At 39.9% G+C, this 16,746-nt stretch overlaps 3 protein-coding genes across 6 annotated transcripts in view; 2 read left to right on the top strand and 1 right to left on the bottom strand.

The window, feature by feature from the left end:
- Positions 1 to 9,760: 9,760 nt before the first annotated feature.
- On the top strand, positions 9,761 to 11,148 carry LOC135431173 (methionyl-tRNA formyltransferase, mitochondrial). The gene is made up of 3 exons (XM_064686177.1): positions 9,761 to 10,495; positions 10,552 to 10,714; positions 10,768 to 11,148. The coding sequence occupies exons 1-3, from the start codon at positions 9,998 to 10,000 to the stop codon at positions 11,142 to 11,144; spliced, it is 1,038 nt and encodes a 345-aa protein (XP_064542247.1). The 5' UTR covers positions 9,761 to 9,997; the 3' UTR covers positions 11,145 to 11,148.
- mRpL32 (mitochondrial ribosomal protein L32) lies at positions 11,136 to 11,875 on the bottom strand. The gene is made up of 2 exons (XM_064686279.1): positions 11,507 to 11,875; positions 11,136 to 11,455 (listed from the first exon to the last, which is right to left on the bottom strand). The coding sequence occupies exons 1-2, from the start codon at positions 11,835 to 11,837 to the stop codon at positions 11,193 to 11,195; spliced, it is 594 nt and encodes a 197-aa protein (XP_064542349.1). The 5' UTR covers positions 11,838 to 11,875; the 3' UTR covers positions 11,136 to 11,192.
- A 312-nt stretch (positions 11,876 to 12,187) lies between these two features.
- qless (decaprenyl diphosphate synthase subunit 1 qless) overlaps positions 12,188 to 16,746 on the top strand; it is a 30,646-nt gene continuing 26,087 nt past the window's right edge. Inside the window, exons 1-2 of one of the 4 annotated variants that reach the window (XM_064686069.1) lie at positions 12,188 to 12,391; positions 12,865 to 13,237. In XM_064686069.1, the coding sequence (XP_064542139.1) occupies positions 12,998 to 13,237 (240 nt within the window). In that variant the 5' untranslated portion in view covers positions 12,188 to 12,391; positions 12,865 to 12,997. Of the gene's footprint in view, positions 13,238 to 16,746 lie in introns of all 4 variants that reach the window. The other 3 variants (XM_064685989.1, XM_064685903.1, XM_064685820.1) reach the window with 3 other exon arrangements.

The raw sequence follows: 16,746 nt of genomic DNA, 5'->3' as shown, positions 1-16,746 counted from the left end.
TGCGTCTTTGTGTCTGCGAAGGGCATCCTTGAGTTGCCGTTCCGCTCTTCGCCACTCCGCCTTGTCCCACGGATGCTGTGTCGTCTGGAACCTGCGTCTGCTCCGCCTTTTGATCCTGAGCAGGTTGTCTATGTCTGCCGGCAGCCCGTTGCCAGCATTGTCCAGCCGCCTGGCAACTGGTGGGGAGGTGGCTTCGGCTGCTGCTGCGCGAATCTTTGCGTTAAGCAGCTCGATGGCGTCCTCTACATCCCGTCCAGTGCAGATTTCGGTGTTGAGGTGTATACTTTCACTCATCTGTCTCTGGAAGACACCGAGATCAGTACGTGCGTTGATCAGCCTCGGTATTGCGCTGACCACCCTGGCCCTGCTCTCCAGGGTAACTATCAGGGCCAGGTGATCGCTGGGGAGATCCCAATCGTCAGCGATTGAGAGGCACTGGTCAGGGATCCCCTGGTAGATGGCGAAGTCTATACAAGACGGAGTGCCTCGGCTGCCGTACGGGTATCTTGTGGGAGAACCTGTGGCCAGTACTTTCGCTTGACGGTGCGCTAGGCTGCTAGCTAGTTGAAGGCCGCGCGCATTGCTGTTATTTGCGCCCCACAGCCAGTGATGTGCATTCCAGTCGCCTCCCACCAGATATCTGCTTCCAGCCGAGTTGAGTATGACGTTGAAGTCGTCAGTCGACGTCTGCTCATTTGGTCTGCAATAGACTGCTCCAAAGTCCACGCTGCCAGCATCAGTGGAGACTTTCACAGTCGAATATTGGTAAACACGGTTAGTAATAGTCAATTGCGGAAAGTGAACCAAGTTACTCTGAACGAGGACAGCGCAGCCACCGCTAGCTGAGCGATTTTGAGTCCACTGTACAGGGTATGCCTCAAAGCCAAAGATTTTAGGGAAAGTTGGACCGTTGGTTCTAGTTTCTGACAGCAGAATTATTCCGATTGCGTATTTTTGTACTAGGGCCTCCAGCTCTAGTACTTTACCTGAAATGCCATTGGCGTTCCAGATTAGCACCTTCAGTGGTGTGTTCATTTGGATACTAACGCTGTTAGAAGGGTAAGGATTTGCTGTTGCATACCCATGGCCACCCTCGGCTCATGTCCTTGATGGCAGAGGAAAGTCCTTCCCCGTTTCCAGATATCTGATGTTGCTGTTGTTGCGCAGTCAGCCTCTCCTGTTGCTGTTCCCTCAGCAATCTATGTAGCCTAGCTTGCGCTGGTCCTTCTCGCTGGCTAGCGCTGGGGACGTTGTTCTCTTTGCTGAATGCAGCTAGTCCTATTCTGGTGGCAGCGGCGTATGAAAGCCCTTCTACTTGTTCAGTGGGTGCTGTACGGGGGAAGACAACAGGTGTAGGCCCATGAACTTTATTGCTGCGGCTTCGGTTAGCTTGAGTCGGTGGGAGATTTTTCATTTTGGCGGGCTTTGGGGCTCCCGCACGCTTTGTATATTCAGTGAACCACTCGCAGCCCTTATAGTTGGCAGGGTGGTTACCACCGCAGTGAACGCATGTTGCCGGTACTGAGTCGGGCCGTGTGCAATCAGCAGAGCGATGATTGAGCCCGCATTTAACGCATTTGTGTTGTTTTCTACAGTATGTGGCCGTGTGCCCGTACTCCTGGCATCTATGGCATTGCACCACATCCTGGCTTCTTCTAGCAGTCTCAACCTTGACCACCTGCTTGCACAGCTTCCTAATAGTAAGAGCCTCCTTGTTGTTGGTCGCCGGCTGCAAGTTGATGAAGTGGATGTTCATGGGCTCCTTGGTAGCTTTGCTGCTCGGATTGTGCACGTGGAGAACGGTGTGGCCCTGGCTCCGCAGGTCGTCGACGAGTTCTCGGTTGAGTGTGGAGTGGTGGAGGCCTTTGATAACTATGCGATAGGGCTTCTCCTCCTGCAGCTGGTATGAGTAGAACTCAATTTTGTGTTCATCCAGTATCTGTATGATGGCCCTGTATGTGGGCACATCATTGGCTAGGAGTCGCATAGTCCTACCTAGGTTGGATTTGATGGTCAAGTTATCCGCTACTTCGGATAGTAGGAGCCACACGTCGTTGATGTCGCTGACCCGATTTAGTACGATGGGGGGTGGCTTCTTTCCTCCAGTGGGGGCATTGTTGTTGGCCCTTATTTCGGGCACGGAGGAGCTGGTGCTGGTATGGGCTACAGCGTTGGGCTGGCTGTCGCCCCCAACCTGAGGAGTCGCTGAGGCATGCAAGTTCTCTTCTTGCTCGGCCTCAGATTCGTCAGTTTCCATGTCTTCGACGTTATCGGGTGGGGCCAAGAGTGCAAATCTATTGGAAGCATCAGTGCCATCTGGGCAGGTGTCAGTTTTGTTCAGTTTTCGCCGCGCAGCAGGTCTGAGACTTTGCGCTTGTCGTTAGTTTTTTTTGCCTGTGCTTGAATCATTCGAGCCGCAGCTGCGGCGCGCGAATTGGGTTTGATGGCCTCTACTATTTGCACTAGGTCGTCAACGTGTCTAATTGTGCTAGCACCGGCATGTGGGCTGCTGCCGGGTTCCTCGGATTCCATTAGAGGGTAGGAAGGGGAGACTGAAGTACTTCTTCCAGACATCAGCGCGGAGAATTTGTTAGCAGCTGTTGCTAAGCGGCTGTTAAGCATTGAGGTGCTCGGCGGCGTTGCGGCGTCAGCATTTAGTTGGCCTACCTCATTAGTTCGAGACGGCCCCTTGCTATTTATTGTGGGTGCATTACTGTTGTCAGCACTCACTGGAATTTTTGCTCTATTGGCATTGCCGCTGGTCGGGTGCATGTCAGCACGGCAACGCAGCCGACTTGCTCAATTTGTGACCACCTTATTTTGTGTTTGATTTGGTTTCGATCCACCTAAAACAAATTGCTTTGTCAGCAATTAGTTTTGTTTTAATTTTTTTCGTTTTTGTGAAATTATTGGTGCTTTGCACTCTTTGTGCAGAGTTGCAATAGCCGCTTTGACCGTTTGGGTGCGCACTGGAGTTTTGGTTATTAATTGTTTTCCGCGAGCACGTCCGTTCACCTTAAGCACCGAAAAGTAACTAAGTTTTTTACAGTGTTATTCATAGCGTTTGTATACAATACGGAATTATCTAAATTCCCTTCTAATTCTAATTTGTCAGCTATAATTATTATCTTAGCCTCTACCTCACTACAAAATTTACGTAAATTACCTTGATAATTGGTATTATATAATCTTCGCATTAGTTCTTCCACGGGTGTTTGCGTCTTGTATTCGGAGATTAAAGATTCCCTGAGTTGGGACCAGTTGTTGATTTGCAGCATTCTAGGTATCTTTTGGGCTTCTCCGGATATCTGGAGCTCAATCGCCCGGAATATGATGCATTGTTGTCGTTCATTATGAGTAGAGTACAGTTGAAGCAGGTAATCCATCCTTCTGATAAATGGACCCAGGGTTATTTGTTCCGTATTTGTTGAAGCAATTGGTTTAAATTTTGGTCGTTTAATTTATTCATTGCTGGAAGTGCAGCAACACGAGAACCTCCATTGGTGCTCCATTTTTTAATAATTTTAGGTATTTAGTAGTACGCTGCTTGAGTTGCTTTGACACGTCAAGTTCTTCTGCGGATAGCGAATTTTGGATTTGAAATATGTTCGATTTAGTTGTAATACTGTGCACAATTTCACTTGTTGATTAGAGAAGACACCAGTTGTATGGATATCTTATTCTCCCTGCATAGCTTTAAAAAAAAAACACCGAGATCTAAAAACATACATATGTATGTATTTTTTGGATGTGCGCCCATATAGTTGGCGCTGCGTTCGGTTTTTTGGTAGACCCTTTTGAGCCTGCGGTAGCAAAAGGCACACACATTCAAATGCTCTATTATGTATTTCTTCGTCTAGTCAAGCAAAAAGAGAAGAATCTGCTTATTTTATTTAATAAAAACTTAAATGACCTAATTGAAATATTTGTATTTTATATAATTTATTTATTTATTTATATAAACTAATCATAGAGTTGAAACTAGATGATAAGTGAATCTCAGCAATGGCTGCCAGGGCCTTCAGCTGGACAATAGTTAAAACTTAAATTTAGGTGTTATAGTATTAGCACTTAATTACTGTTCAACATTGTGTTGGTGTAAATATATATAAGTCACATTTTGTTTGGTTGATTAGCTTAGTTATTGAAATTTTTATTTTTTTTCTCCATATTAAGTTGGCTTTTTAAGTATCTTTGTATGTCGTTAATGTTATTATTTTGTGTGCAGATTAAAGGCATTTGGGTGGCAGCTTTTGCTATGCGATCTGCTAACTCATTTCCCTTTATTTGTGTATGACCAGGGATCTAAATAAGCTTTACTTTAGGAAATAGATTACTTAATAATTCTGATTATGGAGGGATAATGGTCGTGGTTGTCTATGTTTGAGATGAAGTCTAGGGCGGACATGGAGTCGGAGCATATTATAAATCTTCCTCTCATAGTCTTTACTAATTTGACGGCTCCTAAAATTGCAACTATTTCAGCTGTTAATACTGTTAAGTAGTATTGTAGATTTCCAAATTTAAGTGTATGTGTTTCTGTTGTAATTGCAAACCTAGTAATGTTGTTTGTTGGGATCCGTCGGTGTAGATAAATGTGTGTGTCTTGTGTTGGTTTTTAATTCTGAATAAGTGTTGTCGGAAGAATGTATGTGGTGCAGTACTTTGTTTTCTATGTGTTCTTTCTAGAAGGATGTTGTGGATTGGTGTTGAGCGGACGGTTCCGAGTGACATTTGAATTGCAGCGTTAAAAGTTTTTTTCAGTTTATTTAAAATTGATTTGGGTGTGAAGCCATATATAAATAAAGCGTAATCTATTTTAGATATAATTGCAGCTTTTGTAACTGAGAGAAGAGTTATAGTATTGCAGTTAAATCGGGGGCTAGCGAGACATTTTATTACATTAAGTCTCTTAGATAATGATGTTTTGAGTTTATTAATGTGTGAATTCCAACTGTATTTATTATTTATTGTTAATCCTAATAGCTTTATTGAATTGACAGTGGTTATTTGCATGTAATTGCAAGATATATTGCATGTACAATTATGTTTTCTACATATGTGAAGATGTTTGCATTTGTTGATTAAAAAGGCGGCCCCTGAATAGGAACACCAACTTTGAATGTTTTCGAACAGTGTATCAACGTTGTAGTTGATATTTTTATTCTTGTTGAAATTAATTATTAGAAAAAAATCATCGGCATAGGCACTGAATCTAATTTCTCTTTGCATTGATATTATGTTGGCTAGCTTGTTGTATGAGAAATATTATAACGGATAATGGTGATCCCTGTGGTATGCCATTACTCAACGGAAGGATATTGGATGATTGCAATGCAACTCTTACAACAATTTTTCTGTTTGACATCAAGTTTTTTATGTATTGTATAATTTTTGGTCCTACTTATTAGTTATTTAATATGTTGTTAAAATGACTTACAATTCTAGCTTGGACTGTATGTGAGCTATTCTTAATCATTGGATAAGATTTTCGGTTGAGTTCTGGTGTTGACTTGAGGTTTCGACTTTGTTATTTTGTCGATTTGTTATGCAGTGTATGTTTTTGGTTGGATTTAGCTTACAGAAAAGTCTTATGTTTGACCAAATTTTAGCTGTCGGTGTAGATGGTTCTATTACCGATGTGAATGTGTTAGTGGCATCTTTTTTTCTGAGTTTTACTTCTTTTTTGAATAGAGCGTTGGCTCTTCTGTAGTTAACTATGTTTTCTGTAGCAATGTTAACTTTTAATTTTCTCCACGTTTTATTTTTATTATTTCGTAGCTCATGAAGTTTTGTGTTCCACCAAGGGACTTTGCGTTTAAATTTGTGGGGTCATGTTTGTGGAATTGTGTAAAATAATGTATGTAAAATAATTTTAGTAATGTTGGTTGCTTCTTTATTGATGTTTGAACTAATTGGAATATTATTGTGTATTATGTAAGTCATATGATTGAAAGTTTTCCAAATCGCTTCTTTGGTTTTAAAATGTGGTCTACAGCTATTTTCGATTTTTGGATTTGGGAATAAGGAAATTAGAATAGGAAAATGATCGCTACCACAAAGGTCATCGAAAATTTTCCATTCGGCCAAGGTTGTGTGGGTGACTTGTCGTTTAATAAGATGTTCTGCGATGATCAATAAATTTTGATTAAATATTTGCTCTTCTATTGTTTTGGGGTTAGCCCCAGTTTTGGTGCCAACTATTAAAATCAGCTGTGATTATGGTAACATATTGTTTTAATTGTGTTAGTCTTAGAAGTCTTCGTTTAGGTAATTGCTTAAAGTGTGTTTGGTGTTAATGTTTATGTTTTTGGTGTGATTTGTAATTTTGGGCTTGGATTCTGTTTTATCTTTTGCTTTTAGAGGTTTTGTAAGAATATTGGATTTGTCTTTCGTGAGTTTTCTTAGTTTACGATCTGGTCCTGCTTGATTGTTGTATTCTTGCGAATCTTCGATTGGAAGGGTATCCATTGTTTCTATGTCGGAGTCGTTGGTTACAACTTGTCTCGGTAGGTGGTAAGAGGTTCCTGGTGTTGATTTCGGCGTGGAGGATAGTTGATTTGACGCTCTGAGGATGAGTTAGTGTAGTACTTTGTTTTATTTAGTGTATCTGGATTGGGTATTGTTTTGGAGGGTTTTATAGTGGGATTGACTGTGTTTGATATCTTCGTTGATGATGTGCCTGTAAGAGTTTGTGCGTATGATGTTGATTGTTGCTCGCTGTCACCGGTGTGGTAGATTGTGGGGGCAGTTTTGTGGTCTACTTTTTCTTTGATTTTGATTGCTGTGATTTCTTGTTCTTTCATTTTCTACATCTAAGGGGTAGTGGGATGTATGGGCGGACGTGTATGGTTTCGTAGCCAATCTTAATTTTGTCAGGTAGGTTATGTGTGGCAAGTGTAAGGATGATTAAATTTAAACCGTTTCACTAACTGTGTTGTTTTGGAATTTTGTTATTATGCGAACTTCGATTATCTTCTGGGTTTTGAGTTCTTGTAGGATTTCGTCTTCTTTAATGTTGTGAATTTCGTTGAATTAGATGACGCCTTTAGAAGAGTTAAATGTAGTATGTTCACTTGCTGTAACATTTAGGTGTCCGATTTATTGCATTTTTAGAAGTTTAGCAGCTTGTCGGCTAGTGAAGGTTTTGATTAGGAGTGTGCCTGCTCTAGTTATTTTGCAAGAGTCGACTTCACCCCCGCAGGTATAGTCAATACATTTTTATGATAAAGGGGGATATGTTTTCAAATGAGTTGTCGTCGTTTCTGTTTATTACAATATATTTTGGTTTGTTTTCACTATTATTGTTTCTTAAAAAGAGTCTGTTTATATCGGGTGGTTTTGCCATTTTTGGATGTTTGTAAGGGTCGCGTGAATTAGGTGTATTCACTCTTCGCGATTTGTAGTGGAGCTGTGTGCTCAATTAGTTCTTTTAATCACTTACAAACCAAAAATTGAAAATTTTAAAGAAAAGTTTTTTTTTTTGAGAAAATTTACTTCTGCAATTAACAAGCAGTGTTGTAAAAAGTGTATTTTATATTATAATTTGTTGTTTGCTGTTGGAACCAATTATGCCTTAAATAAAAAAAACTTCTAACTTGTATTTCTGCAATGAAATTAGTCGTCGGTTTGTCAATGAATTCTGAAAAAGACCAAAAATTGAAAATTTCCAATTTTTGCGCCTTGCTTCTTGTGCCTACGCACACACTTTTCTAACTTCTGACCAACTTCTAACTTCTTTCTTTCTTGTTTCTATTTATTATATTATCTTAAATAATATAGTAGTGTAAGATTTTTTTCATTTGTACTCCATTTTTTCTATTTTCTTTACTAACGCCACCTTCTTAACTGTAGGCTCTAATAACATCACTGACAAAATTAGCTGTGAAAAGGGGCATAGCTATCCGGACGGGCAAATAAAATACCTCAATCCGTTATTAAAAATATTTGTATTCGAATTAAGCTTTTAGCATTTCATTTTTATAATCTTATGTAATACATAATTGGGCTGACACTCGTTCATAAATTAATAAATAAATAAAATAAATCTGTAGACGCAAGAACGCAAAGAAATTACCAAATTTTGCGATCAAAGCAATAAATTTAATGACTTTTGTATTGGGATAGAAATGGTTATTGACGAACCCTTTAAAATTGGCCGTGAAGCGGCTGACCAATGTGGTCTGTTAATAAACTCTCGATATTTATGTGAAGACCTCGATTATACTACAAGCCCTAGACAGAAAATGACCATTAGACTAACCGATACAACCCCTTTTAATTGCACTCCAAGGCGATTATTATTATACTATAAGAGGGAGAGAGTAGCTGAAATTATTGAACTCATAGCGGTAGCTGCATTTGGTGTTGGAAGAAGAGAGAGTAGCTGAAATTATTGAACTCATAGCGGTAGCTGCATTTGGTGTTGGAAGAAGAGGGTTCAGGGTATACCCTAGTCGGGAGCTCCCGACTTGTTTTGTTTTTTTCGGTGGTGGGGGCAAGCAGTGTGGTCTGTAACGGGCTCGAGCCCTATTAGCTACCTAATGCCGAGTACACCTAGCTGGATATGGTGTTTCTGGAAGAGGGTTCAGGGTATCCCCTAGTCGTTCATTGTATTCCGGCAAAATACTTATTTTCCACAGAGTGGAATAAATGTAGTATTGCTTATTTAAAATACAAACAAAACTAGGCCGGGGTAAGGCGGGTGATAAACGATTGACAACTTATACATCTTTTAAAATGCTCTTATTAATAACTAGCGGGTATTGCCCGGCCGTTGAACGTTTTGTGCTAAAAATTGTATATATTACCTTTCCACTAAGTACACGCCCGTGGAAAATTTAAATCTATCTTGATCTCCACATCTATTTCAAAATATGTTTTAAGTGCATCGAATAAAGACAAAAGTGTGGGAATCAACAGTTTCCGCCCATGTTAGTCTTGTGGGCAAAATCATGAAACTGAAGAATAAACTTTCATTTATTAAACCTTTGACCCGCATTTGCCACTCAAGAACGTATCAAATAAATTTACACAAAGATCTTTGCAAATGATTTTGAAGCCGATCGGATGGTAAGCAAAAAGCTTTCATACAACCGTTTTTCGCTAATTAACCACTGTTGTGGGTGGAATTTCCCAAACACGTAGCAAATTAATTTTCGTATAGATCCTTGAAAATGAATGTGAGCGCGAAACGTCTTAAATGATTTTCCATATAGAAATGAATTTGAGCGCGAAACTTTACCCACCAAATCTTTGACCCCCATTTCCAACAAGGAGGAATGGATTTGTTGAAAAGTGTGAAACACCCCTCAAATAAATTAGAATAAGGATCACAGAAAAAGTTGCATACAAATGTTTTTCGCGATTATTCCACTCCTGGAACTACAGCTTCCTAGCTCTTACGGTATGGGCTGCGCGTTGATCACCAATCAGTCAGTCAGTCATTCAGTCAGTTAGTCAGGACAAACAGTTTTATGTATCGAGATTATTTTTGATATTTATTTAATTAGGTATATAGACTACATTTAATGGCTTACATTAATTATAAGATATTCATGTTAAATTAACATTTACATTTATGTTTAATTATTGAAAACAAAACATTGCCAATGCGAACAGTATTTCTTGCACAGTAGCCTCCGCCAATTTGAAAATTCGATATTTATAATGAGTCGTAATCGATAGTAAGCAGCCCTCATTCGCGCATCGTTGTCACGCCGTTGCCGATAGTTGAAAACTATCAAAAATTCATCTTCTAATAGTATCGTTGCTGCACATCAGTCGACAATTGCCGCCGTCACGTTGTCGGCAACTATTATTTGCTTATATTTAATGAAATACGCAATAAAGTTAAGCTCTATTGCAGGAAATGGAATTCTGGTAAAAATTGAGTGAAATAGACACCGCGCTCGACTTATTTGGACGTTCTTTAACTGGGTTTTCCAATGCACTTAAATAAGGAGCACACGGCTGTTATTGCAAAACAGCTGTAACAATGTTATGCAGTAAAAGTTTAGCTAATAATTTCTTTAAATATAAGAGAAAAGTTTTTTCAGAAATTTCTCAGAGTATTAGGCGGTGTATAGGAACTTCTCAGTTACCCAAAGTTTTGTTTTTTGGCACTGACAACTTTTCGTTGCCAAGTTTAAAAAAATTGCACCAGAACAACTTGGACGTTACCGTCGTTACCTCCTTTAAGAGTCCCGCGAACTGTGTGCGCAGTTTTGCCGAGGCGCAAAAACTTTCTTTATACCGATGGCCAATATCGGTAGAGCAGTGTGCTGATTTCGAGCTTGGTGTTGTGGTGTCTTTTGGACACATGATACCATTGCATATTATAAACGCTCTTCCCCGCGGGATAATCAATGTTCATGCCAGTTTGCTGCCCCGGTGGCGCGGTGCTGCACCGATTATGTATGCTATTATGGAAGGCGACGCCAAAACGGGAATTTCCATAATGAAAATAGAGCCACATCAATTTGATATTGGGCCCGTAAGAACAAGCCATCCGCAAACGAATTCGCACAACTCAACTTGCTACTTTTTCAGATATTGGCGCAGCGTGAAATGCCTATTAAAAGCACTGTCTACTTGCCAGAGCTTCATGATGCCTTGTCGCAATTGGGTGCCGACTTGCTTGTGGACACAATCAATGACTTGGAAGAGAGACTTTTAAAAGCGCAGACGCAAAACGATACGGCGGCCAGCTATGGTAACCTGTAAATATTAAATTGACTCCCGTATTGATAACTTTTAATCTCATAGCACCAAAAATTACGTCCCGAATTACCGAAATTGTTTGGCATGAGCAAACTGCCATGGAGCTGTTTGCCCGCCATCGTGCACTTTATGGGTTTAGAAACCTAACTACAACCTTACAGGACAGAACAGTGTATCTACTAGAGCTTAAACAGCCTGAACTGCAATTAACCGCGTCTCCTAATCCAGCTCCGGGTTACATTTGCTACCATCGTGTCCGGAAATCCTTGATAGTTGGTTGTGCACGGGGTACCCAGCTGGAGGTGTTGCAGCTACGAATCGAAGGTAAAAAACCAATGAGCGCGCACGATTTTAACAATGGATTCCTTAAACGGTCACAATCGGTGCAATTTACGCAAAATAAACAAGTAGTCTTCTGTTAACAAATTCTGCTCTATAGAATTTTATTAATGATGTAATAGCGGCAAAGCTTATGCCAAATTTGAGGGCTTAACTTCTTTGGTTTCCGATGATTGCTGTGTGGATTTTTGCAGCAGATTTTTAGTGAACCACATCGGACGTGGCTTTTTCATTTCTACTATGCGTTTGCCGCTTATGGCATCTGTCGCTTGTTGTGCTGTCTCGCCTGCGTATAAGACAATCACCTCCTGCTCGATTGGCTCCAGACCTAACTGAGTTTGTATTTTATCCTGCATGAGCTGAGTTTCCTGACGCACTTTATCGTAACAGTGAGCTGTAATATTTGATATAAGTACGAAATTGTTTAGGGTTTAGCACAACTTACGACACAGGACTCCCAATTCGTGATCGTGGCCGCATTGCTGGCAAGGTCGCAGGTTCTTCTTCTCCTTCAGTGGCTTCCATACAAACTCTGGATAGCCAAATTTTCGATTTAACCGTTTCTCGACACTTCGACGGTGCTTTGGTACTGCCCAGAGCACGCCATCGCCAAGAAGATTATTGAGACTTAACTTCTGTAAGGTGTTGGTTCTCGGGATACTGTGCTGTTGGTGCACTAAATAAGCCAACGAGGGTGGGGGTCCACAGTTGGGCAAAAACAGGCGTTCCAAATTATTGAAAAAGTTTGTAATTGATACAATCAAATTACGAGACATGCTTAAGCTGTAATTGGAAAAATGAATTTATGTAAATGTAGGGATGGGACCGACTTATATCGATGTTAAATAAGGTGCTATATAATATTCATTGCGATATATCGCCTCTGTGTCAGACTATTGTTTTTACCATGAACATGAATAAACTGGTACATAATTTACGGAACATTCTTGTTGTACGAATGTGTTGCATTGATCAACATTAATTAAATAGGGAAAAGCTTAAATATAAAGTTGAATCAACGAGATTATGTTATCGATATGTTTAGAGTGAACGACGACTATTTGATTGTCGAACATAGGTTGTCAGCTCTGGTATTTTTTCCAGACGGCGGCCTGCACAGCTGTTCTTGCATTATTACGTCAAAACAAAAAGTTCTGTGACATCAAGTTTTAGAAATGTGTTAAATGAAAAGCAAGACTAACTTTCAACGAGCAAAAAACAAGTCAAATGAAACTTTTCTAGAGTATCTGGAAGAACGTTAAATATGCTGCCGCTGGTCATGCAACAGGCGTCTTAACAGGCAGTAGGCGCAGGGAATTCCAGTAAAAAGGTCCAGGCAAGGCTGAGTGCAGTGCATCTCAAACTGCCCAATTGACATGCAGCTTTAATCTGCCGCCGAATCTTAAGCCCACCAACGTCAAGTTCAAAATCAGCGCGCTCGGGTTTTCTTGTCGTCTGGCTGTCGCATTTCAACATACTCCCATACAAACTCACCACACAAATCTCAACGGCCGCGCAGGCGTAGCCAGACAAGCTACGTGCGCAGACACCAGTAAAACGCGAAACACTTCACTGAAGCTGCTGCAGTTGGACGCAAGCAACGCGCTTTGCCCGTCTCCAATCTTTGTCCCGTCGTCGTACGTTATTGCGCGTGTTGTGTACGTCTGTATATGTACCCGTGTGTGTGCCTATTTCTGTATTTATTCTGTTTCTGTGTCGTCTATTTCGAATCGGAACATAAGCCTATAATAATGCTGTTCGGAATTTAAGAAATATTTGTTCATGTTTCATCACAATTTGTAGGCTTGGAGCAGCGAAGCTTGGCAATTTAAATTGCAAGGGGTTTGATTCATTCAACGAGAAGCCCTCGTTTTAGACGGATAAATAAAAAACCCAAATCAACAAAATCATATCAAAACAAATCGAAATAAACAAAATGGCCTGCTTAAGTACTTCCGGTCGAGTCGCGTGCGGTTCGCGTCGCCAACAAGCGCTCAAATTTATTTGTCGGTTATTCCTAAACCCCAGCTTGCGTCGGATGAGCAGCCACCTGGCAGTTGGTCAAGCGCCCGCTGAAGGACATGCTAGGAAATACGTACACTCACTCAATCAGCAATTGGCTCGTCGCTTTTATGGATTAAGCCTCGGCACTAACCAGGATTACCTCAGCCTGCTGGTGAGTAGAAACACATCGACGGCCCCAGTGGCCAGTGGCCAATTGGTGGCGAACCCGTTGATCGAGCATTTAACAAGAGTGTATTGCGCATGCTCAGAGTGTTTGCCGTTAATGCGTCTGCGTGACTTTGGTTTTTGCTGCTGTTGCTGTGGCTCGCTTTTCATTTCACTGCAAAGCCAAAAGAAAACGAAAGTGAAATTGGTCGCTAGTGGCTGCGGCTCCGCTGTTGGCCATTGCTTTTGTTCAGGTAGCGTGAAAAAGCAAACGGCCGTCGACAACAGCAGCAGCTGCCGCCAGACATTGGAGCAGTTGTGCATGCAGCATTGGGCAGTGCCGCTGCTGTTGCTTTTGTTGGCGGAAGCCCTCATTTATTTATTATGTTTATGTTGCTAGTTTTTGCGACCTGCAATTTTTATCATCGCATATTTGCAAGGTGAAACATTTAACAATTTTCTTCAAATACACTTTTTCAAAATATTTTATAATGTTGGCCTGTTGTCATTTACTTTGCCTTAATTTTGTCGCTCTCCTTGTTTCGTTGCCAACATAGATTTTTATGCAGTTTCATTTTTTTTTATCGTTTTCCACTTTCCTTGTTGCAAAAGTGTAACAGCTGACTGAGAACTCCGAGCACAGTACAGTGTGTCAAATTGTGTAATAAATTCATAATTGCATATTGAGTTCAATTGTGTGGTTCCTTTTATTGTTGTATTGAAGTAAAGGAAACGAATTTGTCATTTCATTTAATTATTTAAGAATAAATCTCTTCCATAAAATAACGTATGTATATATGAGATTTATTTAATTATAAGAAATTCTATTACCTGTCGTATACCTAATATTTTGCTTTCCATTCTATTGCTCGCACTGCCTTGAATATGTGCAGGTATTAAAATTTAAGCACTGCACAATTAGTGCATAATGCTATTTTCGGATTATTGTTTTAATGCACGCAATTCTCGCCGCCGGGCGGCCCTGGATGAGAACTTGAGGTTGCTTTAATGGGTTTAGCATTGCACTTTTCACAGTCCGTAGGCCTTAGTCCATTGCATTTATGCAGCGCATTACCAGGGCTATAAAATGCTATGTAAATAATTTGTTTATAGTGTTCATCGTTTCAAGGTCTTGGCATAAATTAGCAATATGTATTTTGGAAAGATTGTTTGTGCGTATGTGTGGGGCTGCCACTGGCACTTGGGATCGAGTGCCAACAAAAAGTAAAAAGGTCAAGTGCCCATAAAAACACACATTTTAATTGACTCTTTTGACACAAATTAGGACCACGAAATGCTAGTTTAACTTAATAATCAAAGCAGTAGAAACCAGTATGTGTATATACAACATATTAATTTAAATTATATGAGTTATTAGGAAAGTGATAAAGTTAAAACTAAAATTTGTATGCATTCGACGTTTTTGAATTATTTATGCATTTTCTGCTTGAAATTTGGTAAATCCAAATAAAAATTCATTCAGCGCCAATTGATTTTACGCTTAGCTCACACACGCATACATGTACACACCTGAGACACTGATACGTTCATCTAACCCTATCATAGGTAAACAATAAACAAACGCAAATAGAAAGCGAACATCGCAGCAGCAGCGACGCGGGCAGCGACAATACTAGCCAAAAGAAAAAATACCGCCAACAATAGTCTTCAATAGCAATAGCAACCACAACAACAATATATATATATATATATACATATACATATACATATGTATGTATGTGTATGAGAAACTCACTCGACTTTCTTCTTCATTTCATTTGACAAACTGCGACATCGCATTCGCTGACGCCTCTTATTCATGTTGGCAATATTTTGGCCAAAATTATATTAGACTTCAATATATGTACATATGTCTATAGGCACATCTACTATATATACATAGTTACATACTCTATGAACTTCAGGTCTGTAAACGGTGCAAAGAAATGATTATCAACATAAATGCGCAACACGAACAATTTTTAGATATCGAATTGCTTTGCATTACTTATAGTTCGTTATCATGATCTGCGCATATGCTTAAGTTTGTAAATTTGATTTCAAATATTTTCGAAATTACACGAGTATAAAATCTGCACGAATGTGCTTCGCCTTCTGACGCTGTGTGCTTGATGTTGTTCACTTTCATTTCGAACGCGTGAAATTTGTGTAGAGTTTAACGGCTCCGTGTGAATTTGATAAGCAGTTTGAACTGTTTGATCAGTTGGAGCCATGGCTGCGAACTGGGCTATACAGGCTGCCCAAAGCATCATTAGGCCACGAGCTCTTTTGTCTGACTCGCTTGGCAGTCAGCATTTTGCGCATTACTCACAAGCTGATGGACCCAAATCCGAATCTCGGTTGCTCGCGAAAGTGAAACCAATTCAAGTTGCACGTTTTAGACCTGTTTTTTTTTATTTTTATTTATTTTCTTTATATTGGATTCGACTATGTTAATATTTTGAAGTGGTCTTTGATATTACACTTTTAGTCATATTTTCTAACGTTTTCTTAAAAGCTTGCTTTATAAATTGTTTTATTTATCGTATCTTAATGCGATATTTTAAGCTTCCTGATTTCAAATTTGTTACTTGGATTTGCTTCTCTAAACATCAATTAGTGAAACAATAAAAACTGAGTACATGCAATTTCGATAATTGCAGGGTTTTTACTGTATACAAATTTTAGCAAATTCTTAAGCTCGATTTCAATAATCGGCTTTAACAACATTATCTTATTTTTGGGGCACACAGATAACTATTCCTTTTGGTTAATTTGTGGCACAGAATGACGAAAAATAAATGTACAATATTTCGCTTATATATACGAAAATATAAATAATAAAAGATAACAATAAAAACCCAGGCTAAATGCTAACAACAACAACATCTGTCATATGTATGATTTAGCCATATCTTAAATCTTTGTCTTTGTTACCGTGTCTTCATTTTTGTGTTGTTGTTTTTTCCCGCTGGTCACTTTCACTGGCAAATGAGATTGCGAGACGAGCCAAAAAGCGAATTGCCAAAAAGTATTCAAGGAATGCAGCCAATGTATACAATATTAAATCCAATAATAAGCGAGCGTTCTGCGCATTTAATCATATGCTGACAACGTATGTAAATGAAATTGAAATCAATAAAAATGAACGCACAGTGCATTGGGTATAGTGTCTAATTGAGTTCCGACGACATTGGCCACATTGTTCCGATCCCAGGCATGCCGAGTGAAGCCAACGACTTTCATTCACATGCCTTACACCTGTTTTTTGCTGCTGCTGTTGGTGTGTGTGTGTTTTTCTTTTTTTTTTTTGACTCATGGGCCTGCATTGGGTCTGAGTCTTTTGGCTGTTTGGTTATTTCGCTTCATTTCTTTGGCTCGTACTTGCTGACCTAATTCAAAAGAAGCATGCGTTTCGTGGCTGTTGTCCTAAACTGGTTTTGTGGTTTCGGGCCGCATTGATTTGCGGCTCTGGCGGCCAACTGTTAACTGTTAATGATTTCTGCGTTGTTTTTC

This window comes from Drosophila montana, unplaced genomic scaffold (assembly GCF_035044405.1).
Source record: "Drosophila montana isolate Dmon_TW-CO22-7 unplaced genomic scaffold, ASM3504440v1 contig_1083_1, whole genome shotgun sequence".
Classification (NCBI taxonomy): Eukaryota; Metazoa; Arthropoda; class Insecta; order Diptera; family Drosophilidae; genus Drosophila; species Drosophila montana.
The sequence above is the reverse complement of the archived record's forward strand: the minus strand, read 5'-3'. Positions and strand labels throughout refer to the sequence as shown.

What these genes read in the sequence shown, in the direction of transcription:
- LOC135431173 (XM_064686177.1), top strand. Translation starts at nt 9,998, where the DNA reads ATGTTATGCAGTAAAAGTTTAGCTAATAATTTCTTTAAATATAAGAGA. An exon ending in ATCAATTTGATATTGGGCCC is followed by an intron (nt 10,496 to 10,551) that starts GTAAGAACAAGC and finishes CTACTTTTTCAG; the next exon opens with ATATTGGCGCAGCGTGAAAT. An exon ending in CGATACGGCGGCCAGCTATG is followed by an intron (nt 10,715 to 10,767) that starts GTAACCTGTAAA and finishes TTAATCTCATAG; the next exon opens with CACCAAAAATTACGTCCCGA.
- mRpL32 (XM_064686279.1), bottom strand. Translation starts at nt 11,837, where the DNA reads ATGTCTCGTAATTTGATTGTATCAATTACAAACTTTTTCAATAATTTG. An exon ending in CGAATTGGGAGTCCTGTGTC is followed by an intron (nt 11,456 to 11,506) that starts GTAAGTTGTGCT and finishes CAAATATTACAG; the next exon opens with CTCACTGTTACGATAAAGTG.